The following is a 26,226-nucleotide window of genomic DNA, read 5'->3' as shown; positions in this document are numbered from 1 at the left end:
GTCACTCTTCTATATGCCAACATTTTGTTCAAATTCAAATCACCTGGAAGGCCCTGAAACAAGGAGAAGAAAGCACAGCCCCACAAAGCCTCTCCCATGTGCTACCCCTGCCAAGTCCATATGCACACGGGGACCTCTCCCTGGGACCTCTCGTTGGGACCTCTCACTGGGGCCTCGCTGGGACCTCTCGCTGGGACCTCTCGCTGGGACCTCTCGCTGAGGCCTCGCTGGGACCTCTCGCTGGGGCCTCTCGCTGGGGTCTTGCTGGGACTTCTCACTGGGGCCTCTCGCTGGGACCTCTCGCTGGGACCTCTCACTGGGACCTCTCTCTGGGGCCTCTCGCTGGGACCTCTCCCTGGGGCCTCTCCCTGGGACCTCTCCCTGGGGCCTCTCCCTGGGACCTCTCCCTGGGGCCTCTCGCTGGGACCTCTCGCTGGGACCTCTCGCTGGGACCTCTCGCTGGGACCTCTCTCTGAGGCCTCTCGCTGGGACCTCTCGCTGGGGCCTCTCGCTGGGACCTCTCCCTGGGGCCTCTCGCTGGGGCCTTGCTGGGACCTCTTGCGGGGGCCCTGCGGGGACCTCTCACTGGGGCCTCTCCCTGGGACCTCTCGTTGGGACCTCTCGCTGGGGCCTCGCTGGGACCTCTCGCTGGGACCTCTCGCTGAGGCCTCGCTGGGACCTCTCGCTGGGGCCTCTCGCTGGGGTCTTGCTGGGACTTCTCACTGGGGCCTCTCGCTGGGGCCTCTCGCTGGGACCTCTCGCTGGGACCTCTCTCTGGGGCCTCTCGCTGGGACCTCTCCCTGGGGCCTCTCGCTGGGACCTCTCCCTGGGGCCTCTCGCTGGGACCTCTCCCTGGGGCCTCTCGCTGGGACCTCTCCCTGGGGCCTCTCGCTGGGACCTCTCCCTGGGGCCTCTCCCTGGGACCTCTCCCTGGGGCCTCTCCCTGGGGCCTCTCGCTGGGACCTCTCGCTGGGACCTCTCTCTGGGGCCTCTCGCTGGGACCTCTCGCTGGGGCCTCTCGCTGGGACCTCTCCCTGGGGCCTCTCGCTGGGGCCTTGCTGGGACCTCTTGCGGGGGCCTTGCGGGGACCTCTCACTGGGGCCTCTCCCTGGGACCTCTCGTTGGGACCTCTCGCTGGGGCCTCGCTGGGACCTCTCGCTGGGACCTCTCGCTGAGGCCTCGCTGGGACCTCTCGCTGGGGCCTCTCGCTGGGGTCTTGCTGGGACTTCTCACTGGGGCCTCTCGCTGGGGCCTCTCGCTGGGACCTCTCGCTGGGACCTCTCTCTGGGGCCTCTCGCTGGGACCTCTCCCTGGGGCCTCTCGCTGGGACCTCTCCCTGGGGCCTCTCGCTGGGACCTCTCTCTGGGGCCTCTCGCTGGGACCTCTCCCTGGGGCCTCTCCCTGGGGCCTCTCGCTGGGGCCTCTCGCTGGGGCCTCTCACTGGGACCTCTCGCTGGGACGTGCTCATCTGCTCCCACTCTTTTGTTTTTGTTCTTACGAAGTCTCATCATCCTCACGGAAGCAGCAAATGCACACAGCTCTCGCGGGGTAGGGGAGCAGCGCACGGGAGTCCAGGATATAAAGCATTACATTGTGATTAACTCAACAACGCGCCTCGTCATCAACATCCGACAGACACTAACAGGATGATCCTGAAATTCCAATACAACTGTCCTTCTTTCAATTCTCCATCTGCTCCCTTCTAACGTGGCATCCCAGGGGAAATCCCGGCCAGTCAAACAACCACGACCCAGGTTCTCCAGAAGTTCTTGAGAACACGTATGAAATCAGAAGCCAGAGGAGCTCTCACACAGAACGGCCAACTCCCCAGGTCGCGTTAAAGTCAAGTCCTTGTTTTCTCACAGAGGAACCTTCTGGCAGTCAACTTCCAGGGAAGAGACACTTCTGCACCTTTCCTCGGAGAATCCTAGGGCACTGAGAACTTAAAGCTGCCCCTTGGCCCCTGGGGACCCACCAAAAAAGAACAGGGCAAGAAGGGGAGAAAGGAAAGTCTACAGTGTAACTGTCAGTTATTTCAGGCAAAGTAAGACACCCAGAAGGTCTGAGCTCCTGAAAAATAGGAGCGATCTTTTTTTTTTTTTAATTTTTTTTTTTTAACGTTTATTTATTTTTGAGACACAGAGAGAGGCAGAGCATGAACGGGGGAGGGGCAGAGAGAGAGGGAGACACAGAACCGGAAGCAGGCTCCAGGCTCTGGGCCATCAGCCCAGAGCCTGACGCGGGGCTCGTACTCACGGACCGCGAGATCGTGACCTGAGCTAAAGTCGGACGCTTAACCGACTGAGCCACCCAGGCGCCCCAGGAGCAATCTTTTTTTAAGAGCTGGTGAAGGGCAGACGTGACTGGCTGGCTCAGTCGGTTAAGCGTCCGACTCTCGATTTTGGCCCAGGTCAAGATTTTGCGGTTCGTGGGCTCAAGCCCCGAGTCAGGCTCTGGGCTGACAGTGAGGGGCCTGCGTTGGATTCTGTCTCTCCCTTTCTCTCTGCCCCTCCCCTGCTCACGCTCACTCTCTCTCCAAATAAATAAACATGAAGAAACAGGTTTAAAAATAAAAGAGCTGGTGAATGGCGGAGAAAGCTGGCGTACCGAATGCTGAACCAGAGCTCCCGGCAGCTAAAGAGCCGGTGGGCGGGCAGGTTCTGGAGCCGATGACAGAGGTGACACCTGAGTCAGGAGCTCAGAGCCAACAAGTAAGACCCAGCTCACAGAGGGAGAAGCACAGCCCTAAAGACAGACATCTGGAAAGCAACGAGACAGAAAAGGCAGCTACCCTGCAAAAGAAGTCCGCCGGGGTGGGCACAGGCCTCCGACAGGAAAGAAGGCCGACGCGGTGGCACAAGGCCAGAGCGACGGGAGACCACAGACGGGGTGTGTGAGACCCTCTGGCCGCGGAGGCACCGAGAGATTATCAGCGGTGGTACAGGGAGGTTCACGGTTAGAGTTTCCTGTTGTTATTATTATCTTCTAACCACAAGTTGCAGAAGGAAAGCCCCGGAAGTATTTGAAAGCACCTAAGAGGCGGCCCGACCCGGAGCTGCCGAGCGTCCACTACCTGCCTGCGCTCCCTGCGGGTGAGGCTGTGGCCGTGGAGGACCCGCCAGAGCATGCGCGCCGCAATCTTCGTGTCGATCCAGAGCAGGCGGAAGCCGTGGTAATAGTGCCTCAGCTCGTCCAGGACCCTCTGCCCCAGGGACTTCCTCACGGTCGCCTCCGGCGGGGGGCTGTACACGGGGCCTCCCTCCTCCAGCTTCTTGTTCTTGTCCTTCAAGGACTTGAGGGACTTCTCCACCACAGAGTCGTCACCCAGCGGGGGCGTGGAGTGCCAGCAGCGCATGGGGAGGAACTGAGGCCCTGTGACCAACAGGCCAGCGGGGGCGGGGGCCCACGGCACTCGGGCCACCGAGCACACACGCCCGGGCCTCGCAGTCCAGCAGCCACGGGGATCGGTCCTGAAGGACAGGTACACGGGGTGGGCAGGAGTGCAGCAGCGAAACGAGACATTCCTTGAAGAGAGAGAGAGGAAAACAGCGATGAGGGGTGACCTCCTGGCACCTCAAACCCGCAAGCGCGACACGGACCAGGCTGCGTCACAACCACACAGACACTCAATCTTCCCAGCACCGACACCGACTCCCCACCGCGTCTGCGTGCCCGGGAAACACATCAGGAGGGAGAGGGGCTGCTGGGAAGGGGCTTGTCGGTCCCCGTGGGCTCACAGGTGGCACCAGGGCACCAAGGGGCCGGGGGCTCGAAGGAAGGGCAGATTGGACACAAACAGCAGAGCTTGGCCCCTGACCCCCGGACTACAGAACCGACCTCGGGGCAGGTCTCCCAGGTGGCTTCCCAGACTTGGGGAATTGGGGGGGGTGGAGGCGGGGCAGGGAGGTCCGTTCCCTACCAGGTGACTTTCTACGAAGATCTGCAGTTCTTGAGCGAGCCCCGGAAGTTAGTGAGGACGCTCAAATCCACGGGGACCCAAACCCGTGCACTGTCCAGCAGAGACGTTTGTACCAAGTGGCGAAAACCCAACGAATCACGCCCCGGACCCGCTCCTCCATCTTCCCCACGCTGCTGCTTCTGCTCAGCCCAGAGCCTCGATGACATCCAGCGCTGGAACACCTTACCTGCACGACTCTTGGAGCCCCGGGATCTCCTTCGTACCCCACCCGTCACACTGGACGACGCTCCCCCCGCCCCCGGGCACAAACCCACCCCCGGGAGGCCACAGGCTCCAAGTCAGCTCATAGGCTCGTGCTCATAACCGACACAAGCCCAGCCTCAAGCCCAGCCTCTTCCCATCGGCTGGAGCATCTCACGGGACCTGGGCTCCGCAGCTGCCTGCCCCATCCCAAATTCCAATCCACTACTTAATGCTGAGACCTCGGGCAAGTTAATTAACCTCTCTCTGTGCTTCGTGAGCGTCCTCTGTAAATGTGTGCAGTAATAGACACGTGAAGCACCCAGAGCGCCAGGTGCATAGGACACCCACCAGGGAGCTGGCAGCCGCCAATCGGGGCTGGAGGAAGCCAGGGAACGTCTGGTCCAGCTGTACCGCTTACGGTGGGGAATGCTGAAGGACAGCCAGAGGCGTGCCCGCCTCGGTTCACAGCCTGCATCACGTGGGTGCAGCTGGCACAGGGCATCACCCGCCACCCATCGAGCAACCCCTCAACGGCCTCCTGCCTTCAAAGGGCAGGGTCAGTCCTGTGCCGTGAGCCCCAGGGCCCCACGGTCAACACCCGAGCGGGAAGGGCGCGGCCTTGAACCCACCCTGCCCTGACTGGGTCACGGCTGCCGAGGGACAGGCTGCACAGAGCACAGCAGAGCCGCTCAGTCACTTGCGGCTGTGGGACTGTGGCCCCCGACTGCGCCTTCTGTGCCTCGGCCTCACCTCCTGGTGCAGGGATCAACCTGCCATCCTGTCTCTGTCAAACTTAATGATCCAGGCTCCCGACACCCAACGAGCGAGGAAGCAAGCGGCTTCCACAAGAAGGCGTGACATCGGCGCTGGACAGCACAGCCAACAGGCGAAAGCAGAGACTCGCGAAAACACAGCAAGCTGCAAGGCACCAGCATATCCACTGGGGCCAGCGAGGCTCCGGGATCTGGCTATCTTCAAGCACGCTAGAAACTAACATTACCAGTATTCTACCCAGAAAGGGTTAGCTGTTTTCAAAAAGCATAAAATTGCGTAATTTATTACTTTAGAAATATTCGTCAAAACTAATCTGGGCACTGCCGGGACCCTGCTCTGCCCCAGGTCGCTACAGTCCACGGCTCGGCGTCCCTCCCGAGAAGCGCCCGCCTCACCTACACGGGGTCAGTGGGCCCAGCTTCCCACCGGCCCACCACCAGACCTTCTCCTGCTTTCTCTTTTCTTCGCTCCCCTTAAAGTGGGGAAAAAAACCACTCTGGACAAAAGAAACGTCAACAAGAAATACACAGTCACTAGAGGACAGTCTGTTTGTTCACATGAAAACGCTGAGGGACTCCTATCAAAGGCATTCATTTCACCTAAGGGTGCGGGCTCCCACGTCCACCTCAACGTTGACAACTTGCTGCCACCTTCAACAAGAGAAAAACCAGGGGTGCCTGGGTGGCTCGGGTGGTAGAGTGTGTGACTTTTTTTTTTTTTTTTTTTTGAAGACAGAGTATGAGCAAGGGAAAGGGGCAGAGAGAGAGAGAGAGAGAGAGAGAGAGAGAGAGAGAGAGAATCTTAAGCAGGCTCCACACACAGCACAGAGCCCAACCTCTATGATCCAAGTAGAAATCAAGAGTCAGACTCTCAAGCGACTGAGCCACCCAGGCGCCCAAGCATGCGACTCTTGATCATGGGGTTTGTGAATTCTCACAGTTTGCGAGATCGAGCCCCACGATGGGCTTTGCACTAACAGCACAGAGCCCGCCTCTCTCTCTCTCTCTCTCTCTGTCTCAAATAAACAGATGAAATGAAATGAAAAGAAATGAAATGGAATCTTAAAAAAAAGGGGAGAAGTCCTAAGCAGCACCTGGCAGAGGAGTGCATTCGCGGGTCAGAGCATTTCCCGGGCCTCGTGGCATCAGCCGCACGAACACAGGATGGCAGGCAGAGGGACCCAGGCCTGCTCTCCCCACAGCACCTTCTGGACCCTTGAAAAGATGCCACAGGCACAACACCTGCGGGCCACCTGACACGTCCCCTTCCCAAGGGGACAGCCCACCCAGACAACGGCCTACGGCTGGGCCACGGAGGGCGCCAACCCTCAACGTGCCAAGAACGTTCAGTTCTTCAGGGACATAGCGTCAGCAAGGGTGGTGACAGCAGCAACAAGCAAGGGAAGCAGAGGAGGATGATAAAGCCACCAGTCCCAGGACCAGGAGGAATGGTTCCTGAAGCGCAGGGTGCCTCTCTGCCCAGAGACAAGAGGTGACGCTGCCCGCAGGACAAGGTGCCCCTCAGCTGGGGAATGGGAGGCCGCCGCCGCCCATGGCACTGGGACCCCTGTCAGCGCCCTCCAGGCCCTGTGGTACCCAGCGCACCCTGCAGGACACTCTGGGGGCCAGGCAAGCACCCGCCACCAATCCGAGTGGTCCCATGCAGGAGCCCGAGAGCCTCACGGCAGCCCCGTCCTCCCGCCGAACGACCCCCTGTGCTTGGGGGGCTTTGCAACCAAGGGGCTGCACTTTACTGGACTCCCTCTCTGCCTTCACTTTTAGGATAAAGGAGGTCAAGGGCAGCTAGATAACGCCCATCGATCGAGTGGTCCTGGATCAGAAACTCCGCAGCCGCTCACGCTCTGGGGTCGGGACCACCAGAACTGAAAACTGAGATGACAGACCCCCTCACGGGGCACCGCCACCACACAGGCCCGTGCCACGCACGGACTTCTGTGCCGGGATCGCGTCCACGCTGAGGCTTTTTCATAAACACGGGACAGTCCCGTAAGCGTTTCTTCCTAACCGTTTTCTTAAGTTTTCTTTTGTCTAGCTTGCTTTATTGTAAGACTACAGCATATGATACGTATACGAGTCACGTGTTAATTGACTTTTTATGTTCAGCAAGGCTTCTGGTCAAGAGCAGGATGTCAGTAGCTAAGTTTCAGGGAAGTCAAAAGTTACAGGTGCACTTTCGACTGCACAGGGGCCAGCGCCCCCAGCCCCGCCTTGCGTTCTTGTTCAAGGGTCGCCGATACTTATCTGTGCCATCAAAATAACAAGTAACATGTGCTGGATGTGATATAAAACTTCAACTCTCACCTATAACTGCTCATTTCAGATGCATGAGTTCAGCAAAACAGCTTTATAGTTCTCGTTATGTAACTTTCCTTTTTTTTTTTTTTTTTTACATATAATTTTATTTCACTTATTTTTAAGTAATCTACACCCAACGTGGGGCCTGAACTCACGACCGACCCTGAAATCAAGAGTCATATGATCCACAGACTGAGTCAGCCAGGTGCCCCTCACTGCTTAACTTTGTAAAAAAAAGTGTTTAGTTTTCTTTTTTTTTTTTTTTAATTTTTTTTTTTTAATGTTTATTTATTTTGGGGACAGAGAGAGACACAGCATGAACGGGGGAGGGGCAGAGAGAGAGGGAGACACAGAATCGGAAGCAGGCTCCAGGCTCTGAGCCATCAGCCCAGAGCCTGACGCGGGGCTCGAACTCACGGACCGCGAGATCGTGACCTGGCTGAAGTCGGACGCCTAACCGACTGCGCCACCCAGGCGCCCCAGAAAAAGTGTTTAATTTTCTAAAAATTGTTAACTTATAAAAAATTCATGTTAATAAAGCACAGAGTGCTTATATTTTAATATGAATCTTAAATGCAGGTACATTTGACTCTTAAAAGGTGCCTGAAAAATTCAACACGTATTCCTAATAAAAACATTTTAGCGCACTCTACAAATAAAAAGACACAGCAGAGTCCTAGAAACAAAAGCCAACCTTCCAGACTCAACACTAGATACTACTTCTTGCCTGCAGCTCTCCGGCTGCCGAGAGAACCCAAAAGCAGCAGAAGCAAGAGCTAGACAGAGGCAGAAACACACGTTGGTACTGTTACCACGTCCCAGGACCACCCCCACCACTAAGGAAAGGTGTTATAGAAGGAGCTAAAACCTAGTAAAGGGAGCTGTGAGAAGTGGTTGGACACAAGACAGCTGGTAACTTACGTGCCAGCAATAACCACTCAAAAAATGAGACAAGAGGTCCATTAACGAGACCAAATCCAACACATCTGGGAACTGCCTTCAATTAATGCATGTGGCCTACACAAAGAAAGTGACCTTCACCTGAGAGAGAAAAAAGGTCTGTTTAGAAAAAATATTTATTTATTTAGAGAGAGGGACAGAGACAAGCAAGAGAGGGGCAGGGAGAGGGAGAGGGAGAGAGGGAGAGAGAGGGAGAGAGAGAGAGAGAGAGAGAGAGAGAGAGAGAAGAGAGAGAATCCCAAGCAGACTCCGAGCTGTCACCACACAGCCCACTGTGGGGCTTGAACCCACAGACCGTGAGATCATGACCTGAGTCGAAGTACGACGCTTAACTGACTGAGCCTAGCCCCTCTCCAGATGAGGTAACAAATTAACGATCTCAAATGAGTAAAAAAACTTAAAAGCCCCCATGGTTCCATGGGCAAGATGCTGTGAGGGGCCACCTGGGTGGCACCTGGGAAGGGGGTCCTGCACTCTCCAACAGGGAGAATCAGGGATGGAAGGGAGAGACGGGCTCCACTCTGGGTGTCTGGGACAAGGGCCTGGGATCAGGAAGAAAGGTCTGGGCATCCCACCACGTAGGTGAGGGGGATCAGAAGGAAACTGTGCTCAGGGATGCTGGGCAGAGGGAATGCAGGTGGGAGAGAACAGGAACCCTGAGAGAAGTTCAAGTCCATTTGCGACAGCACACAGGGAAGAGTGGATGCCACTCCCTCCAGGAAGCCCTCCAAGCCTCGCAACAGTATCACAGACTTCTCACCAGAGGGAAGGGCTAAATCCACACTGCAGACATATCCCCAGAACCAGGTGGGGGTAAGTGAGCCCTGCGGCCACCACTCGCTCAACATGACGCTCTGTGAAGGACCAAATGGGGTTCAAGCGAGGGTCTAGTGTGTTCACTGAGGGAGCCCCACACCTGCAATGCTGTGTGGAGCACCCAACGTCTTTTTGCAAAGTCCATGAAAAGCCACTGAAAACAGCAGCCATGTGAGCAGGGCAAAGCACACGGTGCGAAGTACCCAGCGCACTTTCCAAAACAGACGTGTGAGGGCGTCTGGGTGGCTCAGTGGGAAGTCAGATGCTCAACTTCGGCTCAGGTCAGGATCTCACGGTTTGTGAGTTCAAGCCCCGCGTCAGGCTTGCTGGTATCAGCACAGAGCGATCGTCTGTCCCCCTCTCTCTCTGCCCCTCCCCTGCTCACACTCTTGCGCTCTCTCAAAACTAAATAAAAAGTGGGGCGCCTGGGTGGCGCAGTCGGTTAAGCGTCCGACTTCAGCCAGGTCACGATCTCGCGGTCCGTGAGTTCGAGCCCCGCGTCGGGCTCTGGGCTGATGGCTCAGAGCCTGGAGCCTGTTTCCGATTCTGTGTCTCCCTCTCTCTCTGCCCCTCCCCCGTTCATGCTCTGTCTCTCTCTGTCCCAAAAATAAATAAACGTTGAAAAAAAAAATTTTTTTTAAAAAAAACTAAATAAAAAGCATTTAAATAAACAAATAAAAAACAGATGCGTGAACAAAAGACCAGAATAAAATACATCAAAATGCTAATAATATTTGTAACAGACACTGAAATTATGAATGCTTATTTTCCAAAGACCCACTAACATGTGGTTATGTTTCAAAATGAAAAGATAAAGGGTGAAAAGAAAGGAAAACAAAAACAGCAAAGCAGGAGGTACTGTCTCCCCACAATCAGGAGTCACACGTCACTCGAGCACTTCCAAGCTCCCACTTACAGAAGGACGATAAGTGACGATTTACTTACAAGTGGCTTATCAACCCCACGGCGTTGGCACAACTGAGACAAGCGGGCTCTCCCAGACCACCTATGACAGAGACAAAGAAAAAGCAGGAAAATTCGTGTCAAACCAGGCGTTTCACACCAACACCACCTTTTAGAGTCCGAAAGGGTGCCCCGTGTCTTTCACAGAGTAAGTGTCTGGAAGCGTGTTCTGAGTGCCGGAAGGTTTCAGGGTGTTGCTAAGTGAAGGGACACATTAGGAACACAGTGTCTTGGGGTAGCTCTAGGGAAGAAGGGGGACCTGAGGCAGCCCCTGGCCTCACGCACCCCTACCGGGGACACCGGGTTCCACCAGCCGAGGGCCCAGAGCCCGGGCCTGAAGGTCTCCCCAGGCAGGACCCTACTCGCTCCAGCTGATGCACAGTTGCGCGGGACCCCCCAGTGCACAGACAGCCCCACAGGGCAAGCAAGGGCCTGATCCAAAGGGTCCCCCAACTTCTCTGCCCACAGGAGAGCGAGGGTTATGAGAACCACTCGTAGACCAAACACTGCAAGTAAACCGTATCTTGGATAAACACTACCGCTGAGCGTACAGCACGCTTTTAGGATTTTCGTGTATTTTTGACACTTTCCCTGAGCATAAATTCCAAGTCCAGTCACACGACCTGTGCTCAGACCCTGTGCTGCGGACACAAGCGGTGGAGGGGACGAGACAGGCACTGGCAATCCTGGGGCGGCAGGGCCACAGGCACCGTGCTGTCAGGGCAGAGCAGGGCTGGAAAGGCGGGCCAGCACCCTAAGACCCTCAGGCAGCAGGAGTGCACAGAGCAGGCTTGGGGTGCCGAGGCCTTACTCGGGGAGCCAGCGTGAGAAGGGAGGAGAGCAGACAGGCACGGCAGGGGACAGGTGCCGACTCCTGGACGAGCTCGGAGCAGACCAGGCAGGGCAGATCCAGGCTGCTCCCAGTGGATCCTCTGGGGACACACACTTCCACTGGTCACTTTATGTAACTCAGAAGGAGCCCGATGTCATCATAGGCAACTCTCATATTCCCATCAAACATTAAATTTAGGACCTTGTAGTATGAGTGACAGCCTTGTTTTAAGCTGGGGTCTGGGCTCACATGTGGTCACTGTGGTTCATAAAGTAACCTTTTCCATTTCAAACACTACATTTCCAATCACATCAAGTCTTTCTCACTCTAGCTGAGGACCAAACAGAGGACTCCCAGACTTGGACCAGCCCCCTGCCCTGCACACTCCCCGCCTTGCAGCCCCACCCTGGACACCCCCCCACACACACATACCCCTGCGCTGGACCAGCCCCCTGCCCTGCACACACCCCCACCCCTTGTCCTGGGTCTGCTCTCTGCATCCCTGCCCTGCACACCCTCCACATCCTCTTCCCTGGGCCAGCCCCCTGCCCTGCACACTCCCCCAGTGCACCCCCACCCTGGACACCCCCCCACCCCGCATTCCCATCCTGGGCTGCCCCCCACACCCCTGCCCTATGCACTCCCCTGCACACCCCCACCCTGGGCCTGCTCCCTGCAACCCCACGCTGCACCCCCCCCCCCCCGGAAGCACACAAGCCATCACAGCTCCCAGAGCTGCCTGGCCTACCCCCCATCTCTACATTGTGTGAACTGTGCATCCCGGTCCCACCTGGTCCCTTCCCACAATCTCCCCACTCCGAAGGCTTCCCTGGCCCTCTGAGAAACCCCATTCCTGGAGGTGATGGGGACTCTTGAGATACGGTTCATGGGTGGGCCACTCTTTCCTTCTAGAAGTCCTTTTCTTTTGTTTTGTTTTTTTCCCAACAACCCATACTCCAGCACCAACTGGGCAACCCACCATTCAATTCTTTTTTTTTTTTTCTTTAACGTTTTATTTTATTTTTTGAGAGACAGAGCACGAGCAGGGGAGGGGCACAGAGAAAGGGAGACACAGAATCCAACACAGGCTTGAGGCTCTGAGCTGTCAGCACAGATCCCGACACGGGGCTCGAACTCATGAACTGTGAGATCATGACCTGAGCCACCCAGGGGCCCCAACCACCATTCAATTCTGACTCTATCCAGAGTTAATGCAAACCCACTGGTTAAGCACTCAGCACAAGACTGCTTCACTAGGGACACCAGCTGCAAGCAGGGTCCCCAGGCCACCCACACATCTGCCAGCTACAGATTTGGGGGTTCTTACGATCACCTTCAGTTTTGTTAATTCTCCAGAACAGCACAGAACTCAGCAAAGTGTTCTGCCTACTATTAGAGTTTATTAGACAGGACAGGAAAAACAGCCAGACGGTGAGGTACCCAAGGAAGGTCTCCAGGACTCCTAAGCGCAGGAGCCTCTGTCCCTGTGGGGTCGGCATCTGCAGAAGCCACCAACTCCGAGGCTCCCCAAGCCTCCCTAGTCAGGAGTCATCCTCACTTACCTAGGCGTGACTGACGACAGCCTCGGCCTCTGGTGCCTGAGCTCAATCCCCAGATCCCTTCCCATCCCTGAAGGTCGGGGCTGGGCTGGGAAGAGCCAACCCTCTAATCTCAGGTACCTTGTTAGCATAGGTGTGAAGAAAGGGGGCTCATTATAAGTAACACAAAACACCCCTTTGTTGCAGGAACTATCAAAGGTTCTAAGAACTCTGCCGGGAACAGGGACAGGGCACAGACCAAATGTATTTCATATCCCACACCTTTCTCCACCTGGTTTCCAGGAGACAGGGCTCTCTGGGTTCTCTCCACCAGCTGCTCCGGGCAGGATCCTCCCTACCCACCCTCCAGCACCTTCCCAGGCACCCTGCATTGGAATACCTGTGAGGATAGGAGACTCTGAGGTCCCTTGAGCACTTCCCATCCAACAGCTCTGAGAACCCACGGCTTGCCCCGGCCTGCTCCTCCCTGAGTCCTCCCCGGTTTCAACAGTCGCCAAAGGCCAAGACCTCACAGCTCTCACCCAGTCTGTGGCAAACCCGGTCAGTCCCCCCGCTACAGGGCCCCAGCCCACTCCCAAGTATGTGCCCCACACAGCAACTTCCAAAGCATGGCACAAAAAGGGGGTGAAAAGTAACTCCCCATTGTGGAGAAATCTGACAAATACTACCTCCGCCCAGTGATCAAGGTCAATACTGACTACAAAACTCATCTTGCTAGCAGGCATCCTAAACAGGATGTGATGAGGACATCACACCCGTGATCTTCCTCCCCAAAACACATAACCCCAGTCTAACCATGAAAAAATGCCAAACGTGGGACGCCTGGGTGGCTGTCAGTTAAACGTCCGACTTCAGCTCAGGTCATGATCTCACCGTCCGTGAGCTCGAGCCCCGTGTCAGGCTCGGTGCTGACAGCTCAGAGCCTGGAGCCTGCTTCCGATTCTGTGTCTCCCTCTCTCTCTGCCCCTCTCCCACTCACACTCTGTCTCTCAAAAAGAAAAAAGAAAAATTAAAAACTAAAAAAAGAAAAAGAAACAGAAAAAATGCCAAACAAATCCCAATAGAGGGGCATTCTACACTAGATCTAAACAGTCCTCAAAACTGTCAAGGAAAGCCTGAGCAACGTGTCACAGCCAAGACTATAAAGAGAAATAACTACATGTAATGTGGTGTCCTGGATAAGATCCTGGGACAAAGAAAGACATCAGAGTAAAATGTGTGCAAATTAAAGAAGTAAAGGAAATGTTTCCAACAAATAGAAAAGTACGTGCAGAATATACAGTACGTAAATCACAAAACAAAAATCAGAAGAAAGTATGGAACACAACGAAAGGAATCCGAATACAGTACAGAACCTCAGTCGGTAATAATGCTTCAAAGTTGGTTTACTAATTACGACAACGAGCCATACTGATGAAAGAAGTTAACGATGGGGAAAAGTGCTCCAGAGAAGGACTGCTGTGCCCAGCTGGGAGTGCCATTTCGGAGGGTTTGGGACTGTGCCCCACAGTCCAGTCTTGGGTCTCACAGGCTCTGGATTCCCTGTTGGTCCCGCAGCAACCCGGAGGTCTGACCCCCTCTCAGCCCCTTCCTGTGTAATACAGAACAGTGCCAACTACAGGAAACGTCGGTGGTCCCAGAACGAGGCAACCACAGGACAAACTCCGCTAACTTTTAAACTGTGAACACGCCACAGAGCCGTGAAGTGGCCAACCATTTTCATTACCATCCTAAACACGGAAAACTCTGAGGGCAGGTGGTAAGGTGGGAGGCTGACTGGGCACCTAGACCATTCACACTGTCAGTTCTTGCGGCCCAATGCCCTTCCCATGGCTCCAAAGTTCTAAGAAGCCAACCAGCCATCACTTAAAAATTACAAGAATCATGTTTCTTGGGAGTGCTTTTGTGAATTGTACGTACCTTGAAATTTATTTTACTTGAATCTAAATTCTGTAGGGCAAGTCCCAATCTTACAAATAAGGAACTCAGAAAGGTTAATGTCAAAGGGGAGAGAGTCAGAAAGGGAGTGTGGGCTGCTGGCATGTGAACCCCTAGGAGCCCCGCGTTAGGTGTGATCTGTGTGGACAGCTAGGGTCACAGAGCCTGGGGGTACAAAGGGGCCAGGCTGGGGCCATGCACAGCAAGGCCTGGGGCCCCTCTACACATGCCCCACACAGTCCTATACGGATATCGGTCCCACGGATGTCCCACAAGGCGGCAGACCCAGGCCGTCTCACGTGAAGAGTCCTAAACGTGGCCCAAGGGCACGACTGTCCTCGTGAGTGAATACCACGTTCCACCAAGCTTAACCACGAGAGGAGCGCCCAGACAGCCCCAGGGCTGGCCGTCAGCGCGCTCCCTTCAAAAAACTTTCCCAAACCCGCTCTGGACGCAGCGGCCAGCAGCCGGGCGGCTAAGGTCACAGCGCGAGTGAGTCACAGGCCGCCGCCCGCGCCGGGCCGCCCCGCACGCGGCACTCACGCCCCGGCAACCGGCTGGTCGGGGCGGGGCGGAGGGGCGAGGCCGCCCCAAGTCCCAGCCCGGCCTGACCCCAGCCCCGGGCCGCGCCCGAGCGCCCCGACCCACCCACCCCACCGGGGCGCCGCCTCGCGCTGGGGAGTCGCGGGGCCGCTGGGCCCGAGGCCCTCTGCCGCCCGCCGGTCTCGGCCCCGGCCGAGACACCCGGACCCCCCTGGTCCGGCCCTCTTAACGCCCCTGGCCCCCGGGTCCCACCCCAGCCCCTGGACCCCCGCCGCTGCCGCTGCCGCCGCCGGCCCCGGCGCTGTCCCGGCTCCCAGCCCCCACCCGGCCCCGGCCGGCTGCTTACCCCTCGGGGCGGCGGCGCGGGGCGGCGGCAGGCGAACGGGCCCCCGGCCGCGGCAGCTCCTCAGTAAGATGGACGCCATGTGCCCGGCTGCGGCGGCCGCTCCGGCCTCCTGCTGCTGCCTCCCCGTCCTCCGCGGCGGCCGCGACTGCTCGCCGGCCCGCCGGCGCCTCCGCCCGCCCGCGCGGACGGTTGAGGGCGGCGGTTGGCTCCCGGCGGCCGACACTCAGCTCAAAGACCCGGCACCGGCGGCAGCCATGTCCCGGCACAGCGTCCGGCGGCGCGGGGCGGGGCGGCCGGGCCGCCGCTCCCATTGGGCCCCTCGGGCGCCCGCCGCCCGCCAGGTGCGGGGCGGGCCCGCGCCTCCGTGGACTACGGGTCCCGGCATGCCCCGCGACGGCCGGCCCCCGAGGGCGCGCGGCATTCTGGGTCTCGGCGCGCAGCCGGCGCGCGGCCGGGCGTGCTCGCTGCGCACGCGTGCTGGGCCCTTCCGCGTCCGAGCGGCTGTGGCTCGGCGTACGGCCGCGGGGACGCCTTCGGGGAGGGCCCCGCGGAGGGGCGCTGACAGCCCGGCTTGAATGGCTGACCCTTGGTCGGTCTCGGATCCGGCCCGGGGCGGCGCCCCTACCTCGCGGCCCGGCCCACCGGGCTGACCGCTCAAACGCCTGCTCCCAGATCTCTCCGTGCAGGACCTTTGAGCCCCACACTCCCCTTTCCTAAGACGGTGTCCTATCCGCGAAGGTCGTGCGGGGATGGATGAGGTGACGCAGGGAAGGCAGGCTGGGCGAAATGGGGTGGCCAGCTCCTGGGGCCCAGTGGACACGGTCTTCCCCGGAAGGCCACTCCCACCAGCCTGCGCTCCAGCCCAGTGGCACCAGGCTCTTTCTCGGGACGCGCCACACCGCTTCCGCTCTCCCATGCTTTGCTCCTCTCCGACGTTTTGCTTGGAAGGTGTTTTCCCTCCTCCTGGCCTCTTCTGCCCGACTCTTTTTCGCTAATGTTATCCCAGGGTGCCGCTTGGTGAAGGTCCTGCAGTGCGTACTCAGTGCATATCTGTTCTCCGGGGTGCGCGACTGTGGAACTCCTGGTCTTAGCAGGCTCCCCACTCTAAAGAGACTGAATTTGGCTGAATGGCGTTCTCCCTAGGAGGCTCCTCCAGCACTCAGCCCTCACCGTCAGGAAGAAATAGCCCGCCTGAAGTGGTTTTCCTGCACCAGAACTGCCTGACGCTGGACTGGGATGGGTCTGCAGTCCCCATCTCAGGTGGGAGAAAATGGAGCTAGGTAGTACAGGGCACTTGGGAGATGATAGGCGGTGCTTGCATTGGCACTGGGCAGTGAGACTTCAACTGCAGTTAATCTAAGCACATGGATTCCTGAAACTGAAGCCTCCAAAGCCAAAAATACCATAAAGCCAGGCTTCTTTTCTATACATTCCCCAGGAGGCAAGGGTGGGATAAGGAAGGGCAATCGTTGTCCCCCTACCCAGGGTCAGGTCTGAGTCCTGGCAAATAGGTGTTCAGGACCAGACAGAACTGGTTTTTCAAAGCCGCAAGTGCAGGAGAAAGCTTGCGCTAGTGCTGGTAGCTGGCATTGGCCCTCAGCTCTGTTCCGAAGCCATCAAGGGGCAAGGAGGCAGGCCCCACAGGGGGAATGAGACGTCCGTGGGACTCTGAAGGACAGTGAGTGGGGGGAAAGCCCCACTTGCCTCAGTATTGCCCCAGGGGTTGAGGGACTGGTGTGAGGAAATGTGGCAACATCGCTCACTTCCCCTTGGGATGTTTCACCTCTGGCCTAGCCAGGTTGCATGAGAGGGAGAAGCCAAAAATAGGGTGTCCACTGAGGGAATGTCGAGGGGGTGGGGGTGGGCGCTTCTGAACACCATCTGTGATGCTTCCTACAGCTCTGCCAGGATAGGGTTTTAGATAAATTAATTTTTTTAGGTTTATTTATTTTTGAGAGAGAGACAGCATGGGCAGGGCAGGGGCAGAGAGAAAGGGAGAGAGAATCCTAAGCAGGCTCTGCACTGTCAGCACAGAGCCCGAGGTGGGGTATGAACCCACGAAACCACGAGATCATGACCTGAGCCAGAACCAAGAGTCAGATGCTCAACCAGCTGAGCCACCCAGATAGCCCTGGAGAAATTCATTTTTTCAAGAGTAACTTTAAACTTTGGGTTTTCTAGTTAGGTAAGGAGCATGTGCTTATTATAACAAGTTTGTAAAAAATATAAAGAAACAAGTGGAGGGGTGCCTGTGCCTCTTGATCTCAGGATCATGAGTTCAAGCCCCATGTTGGGCATAGAGCTTGTGTAACAAAATAATAATAATAATTTTTTTAAAAAAAAGTAGAAATCTGGCATCCTGCCAGCTTACCGTGCATACCCTTTAAGCCGTATGAGCAGCTGCCTTCCTGCCCTGCCCCTCATGCAGCAGGTCCAAGTGCACAGAATCCTGGCACAGCAGGTCTGGTTTTGTATCATGGACCCTTTTTGCTCTTTTCTTTCTCCCTTCTCTTTTTTTACAGGCCTTTTGATTTTCCCTGTGCTCCCCACAAGTTGAACACAACTTTCCGTAGTCGCTCCACGTTCACATAAGTGACAAGACTTCAGAGAAACAGGGTGGAATATTCAGGCAGCACAGGTGTCCCAGCTAGGGAGGTCAGAGAATCTAGCTAGGGGTGAGGCCAGGAGTCAGGTTAGGGGCGTGGGGGGGTCATGTTAGACATCTGATTAGGAGGCAGGTTGGGAATGGGAGGGGGTCATGAGGCAGGTTAGGGAGGCGGGTTAGGAGACAGATCAGGGATCAGAGAAAGACCCCGCCATGTGCCGTACTGCAGCCACGATCAGGCTCAGAGCAGGTGAAGTTGGATTTGATGGGGTTGGAGTTTTGCCCAGAAGCGTGACAAAGGAGGAGAGGGACAGTGGAGTAAAGATGTGTGCAGAAGAGTGGCCATAAGGCTTGACTGGGGAGTTTAAACTGGGGCGGGGGGTGGAGGGAGGGTGGAAGAGGTGGGAGCAGTGTGGGACGGCGGGAAGTGGCAGGACCACTGGCCTGTGGAGGCTGCTCATCCTGAAGAGGGTTTGGACTCAGGTACCAGAGCAAGAGGGGGGTGCTCACAGTGGGTGGTGGGTGGCCCACATTTATCGTCCACGGCAGGGGCTAGGAAGTGAGCCCGGGAGAAGAGCCTCAAGTGAGGCTGGAGGCCAAGGTCCTTGGGTAGAAGAGCCAGGACGCCTTTGAGCGCCATGGGGAAAGGCATGCCTTCCTCCGACTGAAAGCAGGCTCACCCGGCACACGCAGCAGAAGGGGTGGGCGCTGGCCTCCAGCCCCCTCTCACCTGTCAGAACAACCTGCATGCCCGGGGCAGTGGCCCGGGCTCGGGTATGGAAGAGACATTCGTTTGGGTCATGAGTACTCGAGAATGGTGTCTGTGGGGCTGAGACAGAGCCCACGGCCACGCCTGTTCTCTCCCTGTCTCCGTAACAGAGCGCTGGGTTCTCCGTTCACCGGCCTCCCTTGACCCTTCTTCCTTCTGCCTGCCAAGCACTGAGGGTGATGGAATGGAAAGAAAGGACCCTGGACTGCCAACCTTGGACTTGTTTGACTTAAAAGTGAGAAAACATCTATCTTTTCTCAGTCACTGTTATTTGAAGGGGTTTCTGTATATAAAGGTGCATTTAATCATAACGGATTCAAGGAAAAATCCCTAAAAGCTAGATTGCTGAGTCAATGTGATGCAAATGTATATTTTTGCAAACTTTTAAAATGAAAGGTTTTAACTTTAAACTTTAAATTTGACTCGTATGTAAAGTGTACATACCTCTGTATGTCGAGTGAAGTGGTCAAGTCCTAAGCGAGCAGTCTGAAGCGTTTCCCTGTTGTGCGCACACTCCTGCTGCCCCTCTCCCATCAAGGCAGAAGGCCGCCAGCGCTCCAGAAGCCTCATGCCCCCTCTGTTGTCACCCCTTCTCAGACACCACCTTCCACTCTAACTGCTGCCTCAAAACCACTTTGGCCTGTTTTGTGTTTGTTGGTTTTTAATTTATTAAAAAAAATTTTTTTTACATTTATTTATTTTTGAGAGACAGAGAGAGACAGAGCGCAAGTGGGGGAGGAGCAGAGAAGGAGACACAGAATCCAAAGCAGGCTCCAGGCACTGAGCTGTTAGAGGGGCTTGAGCTCATGAACTGTGAGATCATGACCGGAGCCAAAGTTGGATGCTTAACCAACTGAGGCACCCAGGTGCCCCTGGATCATTTTTTGTAAAATTTTTCTTAATGTTTATTTACTTGTGAGAGAGAGAGAGCACGACAGAGCGTGAGTGGGGGAGGGGCAGAGAGCCAGGGAGACACAGAATCCAAAGCAGGCTCCAGGCTCTGAGCTGTCAGCACAGAGACCAACATGAGGCTCGAACTCACAAACCCTGAGATCATGACCTGAGCCAAAGTCGGACCCTTAACCGACTGAGCCACCCATGCGCCCCTCTTTTTAATTTATTTTAGAGTGGGGTATCTGGGTGGCTCAGTCTGTTAAGCAACTGACTCTTGGTTTCGGCTCAGGTCATGATCTTGAGGTTCACGAGTTCGAGCCCCACGTTGAGCTCCTCTGCCTCGGTGATACTGTGGAGCCTGCTCGGGATTCTCTCTCTCCCCCTCTCCTCTCTCTCTCTCTCTCTCTCTCTCTGTCTCTCTGCCCCTCCCTTGCTTCTCTCTCTCTCTCAAATAAATAAACTTAAGAAAATTAGAGAGAGCACAAGTGGGGGAGAGGGGCAGAGGGAGAGGGAGAGAATCCCAAGCAGGCTCCACACTCCGTAGAGCCCAATGTGGCTTCGATCCCATGACCCTGGGATCATGATCTGAGCCAAAATCAAGAGTCAGACTCTCACTCAACCGACTGAGCCACCCAAGCGCCCCCAGAATATGTCTTACTCAACCATTTTTGTTATTGGTAAGGCTTCTGGTCAGCGGTAGACTATTAATAATTAAGTTTGGGGGGAGTCAAAAGTTATACGTGGATTTTCCAGTACACGAGGGTGGAGGGGTTGGTGCCCCTGTTCAAGAGTCAACTGTGGTGGATGCGTTTTAAATCTGGCTACTTTCATTTAACGCTATGTCTATCAAACTCATCAGCACTGTTGTGAGTCACATACGTTATTTTTCATTGGTATATAAAATCGGGAATTTTTCAATGGGATACACAGTATCCCATTATGTGTTTTAATGAGTATACCACAGCTCATTTTTCAGTGCTGGGAGGGTTGATGGGCCCTCAGCTTTTGGCCAGTGTGAACAACGTTGCTATTAATGTTCTCACATGTGCCTTTTTTGCACATACGTACAGCTTTGATAGGAGAATTGCTGGTCAGGGGTGTACTTAAATTCAATGTTTGTAGGGACTGACAAATGGTTTCCAAAGGGGTCCTTTCGGCTTAGCCCGCCATCAGCAGAGCAGGAGGGATGCAGCCGCTCCATACCCTCACTGACCCTCATTTCTGTTGTGACTGTGACTATAATTATTCTGGAGGCACATTGTGCTTTCATTTTGCATTCCTTTGCATGACTGAAAATTTTGAGGCGTCCTCTCATTTACCCTTGACCATTTGGACTTGCTATTTTGGGAAGTGTCTATGTAAGTAAGGTTAGTTCTTTGTCAACGTCTCCATTCAGTCATCTGTCTTTTTCTTATTGATTTGTAAGAGTTCTTGGTGTATTCTGGATATGAGTCCTTAGATGTATGTATTGCAAGCCTTTTCTTCCTTTCAGTAGATTACCTTTTCAACTCTTAATGGTGTCTTTGAGGAATCATTCTTGATTTTAATGATTCAATCTCTTTTTTGGTGAGTTGAAGAAATTTTTGCTACCCCAAGGTCATGAGGACATTCTTTTATGTTTTGTTCTAGAAACTTAATTGTTCTATATTTCACATGTAGGCTTATGATTATTTAAAATTGGTGTTTGTCTTGTATACTGTAAAGCAGGCATCAGGATTACTTTTCCCTGTGGGTACCAAGTAGATCCAGCACCATTTATTCAGTGGACAGAATCACAGCTACGGAAGATGCCCGTGTCCCATCGTAATCCCAGAATTTGGGAATATGTTGCTTTACATGGAAAAAGGGATTTTGCAGAGATAATTGTATTAAGGATCTGGAGATGGGATATTATTCCGGAATAGGCAGCTAGGCCAATGTCATCGTTAAGCATCCTTAGAAATGGATGACAGAGGCAGGGGTGAAGGGTAGAGGGAGATCTGATACAGAGGAAGAGGTCGCAACGATGCAGCCTTTGCTGGCCTCGAAGGTGAAGGAAGGGCCTTGAGCCGGGGAATGCGAGCAGCCTTCGCAAGCTGGCAAAGGTGAGAACATGGGTTCTCTCCTGGAGCCTCCAGAAAGGAATGTGGCCCTGATGACATGTGGTCATCAGCCCAGCGAGACCTGCATCAGATCTCTGACCCACAGAACTTGGAGACGATCGGTTTGTGTTGTGCTAAGCCACTCAGTCTGTGAGAACTTGTTACAGAAGCAAACAACTAACATACCCCTGATGCAATCGTGGCACGTCTGTTAGCCAGCAGGTAGCCCGTTGGGACCCTATTCTGTTGCTTGTTGTTTTTGCTACACTTGAGCCAATACCAAGTGCTTTTAGTTACTCTAGCTTTATAACCTGTCTTGGTATATGGTGCTGTCAGACCTCCAGTTTCTTCTTCTTCAAGCCTGTTTGCATGTGTGGTTTTTTTTTTTTAATGTTTATTTATTTTTGAGAGAGAGAGCGCAGGAGAGGGGCATAGAGAGGGGGAGAGAGGGTCTCAAGCAGGCTCTGTGCTGGCTGCAGAGAGCCCGATGTGGGGCTTGAATCCACAAACCGTGAGATTATGACCTGAGTCGAAGTCAGACGCTGAACCACCTGTGCCACCCAGGCACCCCTTAAAGATTTTCTTTCGTTCTTCCTTGACCCATCTGGAGTTTCCAGGAATTTCTGCGTGTAGTGTGAGATGCGAGCCCAAGTTCATTTTTTCCTTGTAGATAACACAGTCCTTTCCCAGGCCTTCTAATTGGATAGTCATATATCAAAGTTCTACCAGGAAGGTCTGTTTCTGGACTCTCTCTGTCTCTCTTTTTAAAAGTTAATTAGTCTCCATGCCCAACGTGGGGCTTGAAGTCACAACCCTGGGATCAAGAGTCACATGCTCCTACCGACTGAGCCAGCCAGGTGCCCCTGGACTCTCTTCTCTTCCCTTCTCTCTCATTGGCCGGCTGTTCCCCGGACCACTAACCATTCTGAACTGAGGCACAGTCCCCCTGCCACTAACCTGCATGAGCCTCTGGCAAGTCAGTGCATTCACATAGCTCTTTCCTTTTTGGGGAAAGTTCATAGAGTGGGCTATTTGGATTGCGGTTGTTTAGGGCCCCTGACTCTCTCCGTGCTGCGGGCCCTTCCGGGTGGACCAGGAAGTGCCTATGTGTGCTTGCACCCCAGCAGGGCTGCTTGGGGTTTGCTGAGCGTCTTGGATATGTAAGTCAATGTTTTTGTCAACTTTGGAAAAGTTTCGCCATTATTTTGACAACTGTTTTTTTTTTTTTTTTTTCCCCCGTGTCAGTCCTACCTTTCTCTCCTTCTCAGGTTCTTTTTTTGTTTTTTATGAAGTTTTTTTTTTTTTTTAATGTTTGTTGATTTTAAAATTGTTTTAATGTTTTTTTATTTATTTTTGACACAGAGAGAGACAGAGCATGAACGGGGGAGGGGCAGAGAGAGAGGGAGACACAGAATCGGAAGCAGGCTCCAGGCTCTGAGCCGTCAGCACAGAGCCCGACGTGGGGCTCGAACTCACGGACCGCGAGATCGTGACCTGAGCCGAAGTCAGACGCTCAACTGACTGAGCCACCCAAGCGCCCCATGTTTGTTGATTTTTTAAGAGAGAGAGAGAGAGAGAGACAGAGCGCAAGTGGGGGAGGGGCAGAGAGAGAAGGAGACACAGAATCCGAAGCAGGCTCCAGGCTGTCAGCACAGAGCCTGACGCGGGGCTCGAACTCACAAACCGAGAGATCGTGACCTGAGCCGAAGTCAGGTGCTTAACCGACTGAGCCACCCAGGCGCCCCATCTCCTTCTCAGGTTCTAACACACATATGTTAACCCTTTAATATTGTCCAGCAGGTGCCTGAGACGGCTTGCTCATGTTCTTCAACATTTTCCTGTTCTTCAGATTGGATAATGACCCTTAGTCTGTCTTTAAATTCACTCTTCTATCAGCTTCAGTCTGCTGTGAAGCCCATATGGTGATTTTTTTTTTTTTTTTGTCATTTGTAGGATTTTTATTTGGTACTTTTTAACAGCTTCTATTTTCTATTGAGATTTCTCTTCATTCATTAGACCATATTTTCCCTTAATTATTGAGTATCTTAAAACAACTGCCTTAAAGTTTTTCTCTGTCAAACCTAAAATGGGGCTCAGGGTTGACTTATGTCGATTCTTTTTTTCTCCTTGATAATAGCCACATCTCCTGTTTTCTTTGCATGCTGAGTGACTTTATTGTTCATTGCTTGTTGTGGATAATACGGTATAGTCTCTAGATTCTGTTATCTTCTTTTGACGATGACAGCGCGCGCTTTCCGAGGCCAGATCACTAAGAGCTCTGCAGCTTGCGCCTTCTTTCCTGCGGATTCCCACTCCAGGGGACGCCAGCCCTGTGTTGGGAGGACACTGGAGCAGCTTGTGGAGAGGCCCCTGTGGGGTGGAATGGAGGCCTCCTGCCAATATCCAGAAACACCCGAGTCAGCCATCTTGGTAGCCCACCTGCAGCCCCAAAGCTGGCTCACCCACCCTGAATACCCGACCAAAGAAACTGCACATGATAATCAATGTCTACTGTTGTTTTCAACCATTAAGTTTTGGGGTAACGTGACACATGACAATCAAGAATAGACAAGTTCCCGGGGCATGGATCCCGGTGTCTCTGCCATATGCCAGGGACGTTCGTGGGCTTGGACGAGGTGTCCACTCCAGCGGGCCCAGAGCTCCCACGACAGTTGTTCTGTGGCAAGCCTGGAGGCCTCACCATCCGTGCAGCCCCGTCCTCAGCCAAGGACAGTGGGAACTCTGAGACTCCCCTCTCCACGGATTCCAGCAGCACCACTGCGTCCTCAGCTCAGTAATACGGGGTGGCCTGGCTGGACGCCATCTCTCTGTGCCAGGGTGGGAGACGGCCACAGTAGCAAGCTGGGGTGGGCAAGGTGGACCTCAGGAATTTCCCTTCCCTGGGGATTGCAGTCCTGCATTTCCTGTTTTTCACACCTGAAAAGGGCTGCCTGGTCTGTTTTGTCCATGTTAATGATTGGTTACAGTGGAGGGCCAGTCTGGCACAGGATTCTCTCCAATAGCCCATACAGAAGCCTCAATCAAATGTGTTTTTTTCAAAGGCAAGCTCTTTCTACGTTTGTGGGCAACCTGGTGAGCTCTGCATCAAGGCTAGAATTTAGTTAGTGGTGATGGACTGACGTTGGTTTCTTAGTTGTGATAAAGCTACCACGGAAATGTAACGTGTGGACATTAAAGGAAATGGGTGGGGGGAGCTCTGTGTTACCTGTGCATCTTTCCTGTAAATGTGACATTATTGCAATAAAAAATGTTAAATGATCCATCTGGCTGGTACAGGAGTGAGGGAGAGAGGCCAGGCTCTGTGTCCTGTGTCTCTGTGTCCTGGCTCTGAATGGCCGCTCCTGCTGTCTCCGGTCAGTCCCCAACTCAGGCTGGTGAAGCCGGTCACTAGTCCAGAACAGCCGTGGTCCAAAGCATCCCCCAAGCTGTTACCAGGGCTTACACTTTCCGGCAGGCCCAGGGCTTGGGAAGACCTTTCATGTTCTTCTCTTTGTTGTTTTGGGTTTTGAATTCCTGCAATCTTCATAATTAGAAAAAGAAGCGCTACTTTAGCACAAACCAATGGTTCTTTAGCCAAAGCCTGAATGAGTGGGCAGCGCTGGCCGCAGCCCTGACCCGAGTGGTCCTCGACCTGGGGCAGTCCCCGCGGAGGACGAGGGTGCGGGGGCCGCCGGAGGGACGGGCGCGGCCTGGCGTAGATGGCCCCTCCTCTCATCACTGTCCTCGGTGCTGCGGCATCGCTTCCTTCCCTCCGCCGAGGCTGCAGAGACCCAACCCGCCTGCAGCCGGGCCACGGGAGGTCGGAGGCAGGAAGAAGCGCCCCAGGAGCGAGGAGCGGGCGGGGCCGGAGCGGCGGGCGGGGCCTCGAGGCGCGTGGCCAATGGGCCGGGCGGGACTTGTGGGGCGGGGCCAGGGCGGAGGCAGCCCCGCGTCCCGGGCTGGGGCAGGTCCCTAACCTCTGGGGTCGCCGGGCGGCCGCCTTCCTATCCCGCGGCCGGATCGCGCGAACTTGCCTGCCCGGCTACCCCCGCCCCCCTCGGCGCCCACCCCCACGCCGCGGCTGCCCGCGCCATCCCCCCCCCAGCCGGGCGTGCCCCGCGCTTCCTCGAGGGAAGGCCGCCGGGCAAATGGGAGCATGTGCCCTCAGGGAGGCGGGCTCTGACCTCACGCGGCCATTGCTTCCTGCCAGCCGCTCCCCACGGGCGCTGCCCTACTGCCCCGCTGTGCACACGGAAGCCTCACACCCTGCCCGAGGTCGTACAGCTAGTAAGAGAGATGTGGGTTGAACGGTGTCCGCCCAAAGATATGTCCAAGTCCTAACCCCCTGCCTGTGAATGCGACTTTATTTGGAAATAGGGCCCTTGCAGATGTAATCGAATAAGGATGAAGTTCTTAGGGGGGCCCTAATCCAGTGACTGGCGTCCTTAAGAGAAAATAGGGGTACCTGGCAGGCCCAGTTGGTGGAGCATGAGGTTCTTGGTTGGGGTTATGAGTTGGGAGTCCCAACTTTGGGTATAGAGATTACTCAAAAAAAGTCTTTAAAAAAAAAAAAAGAGGGGCGCCTGGGTGGCGCAGTCGGTTAAGCGTCCGACTTCAGCTCAGGTCACGATCTCGCGGTCCGTGAGTTCGAGCCCCGCGTCGGGCTCTG

General features: G+C 54.9%; 1 protein-coding gene and 1 long non-coding RNA gene across 4 annotated transcripts in view; one reads left to right on the top strand and one right to left on the bottom strand.

Annotated features, from left to right (window-relative positions):
- LETM1 (leucine zipper and EF-hand containing transmembrane protein 1) overlaps nt 1-15,354 on the bottom strand; it is a 41,288-nt gene extending 25,934 nt beyond the window's left edge. The window contains exons 1-3 of one of the 2 annotated variants that reach the window (XM_047094177.1): nt 15,209-15,354; nt 9,973-10,033; nt 3,074-3,524 (exon numbers count right to left, since the gene is read on the bottom strand). In XM_047094177.1, the coding sequence (XP_046950133.1) occupies nt 3,074-3,524; nt 9,973-10,033; nt 15,209-15,287 (591 nt within the window). In that variant the 5' untranslated portion in view covers nt 15,288-15,354. The remainder of the gene's footprint in view (nt 1-3,073; nt 3,525-9,972; nt 10,034-15,208) is intronic. The other variant, XM_047094176.1, reaches the window with a different exon arrangement.
- Nucleotides 15,355-15,724: 370 nt separating this feature from the next.
- LOC124522659 (uncharacterized) lies at nt 15,725-24,836 on the top strand. 2 transcript variants are annotated; one of them, XR_006964824.1, is made up of 4 exons: nt 15,725-15,966; nt 16,303-16,468; nt 18,693-18,817; nt 23,803-24,836. It is a non-coding gene; the product is annotated as an uncharacterized LOC124522659 (long non-coding RNA). The 2 variants fall into 2 exon arrangements; XR_006964823.1 differs by having other exon boundaries at nt 15,727-15,966; nt 16,352-16,468.
- Nucleotides 24,837-26,226: the final 1,390 nt, after the last annotated feature.

Source organism: Lynx rufus, unplaced genomic scaffold (genome assembly GCF_022079265.1).
Source record: "Lynx rufus isolate CCGP_SWC_20201006 ecotype Redwood Valley unplaced genomic scaffold, mLynRuf1.p SCAF_38, whole genome shotgun sequence".
Lineage (NCBI taxonomy): Eukaryota > Metazoa > Chordata > Mammalia > Carnivora > Felidae > Lynx > Lynx rufus.
Note: the sequence above shows the minus strand (reverse complement) of the source record. Positions and strands in the feature narration are given on the sequence as shown.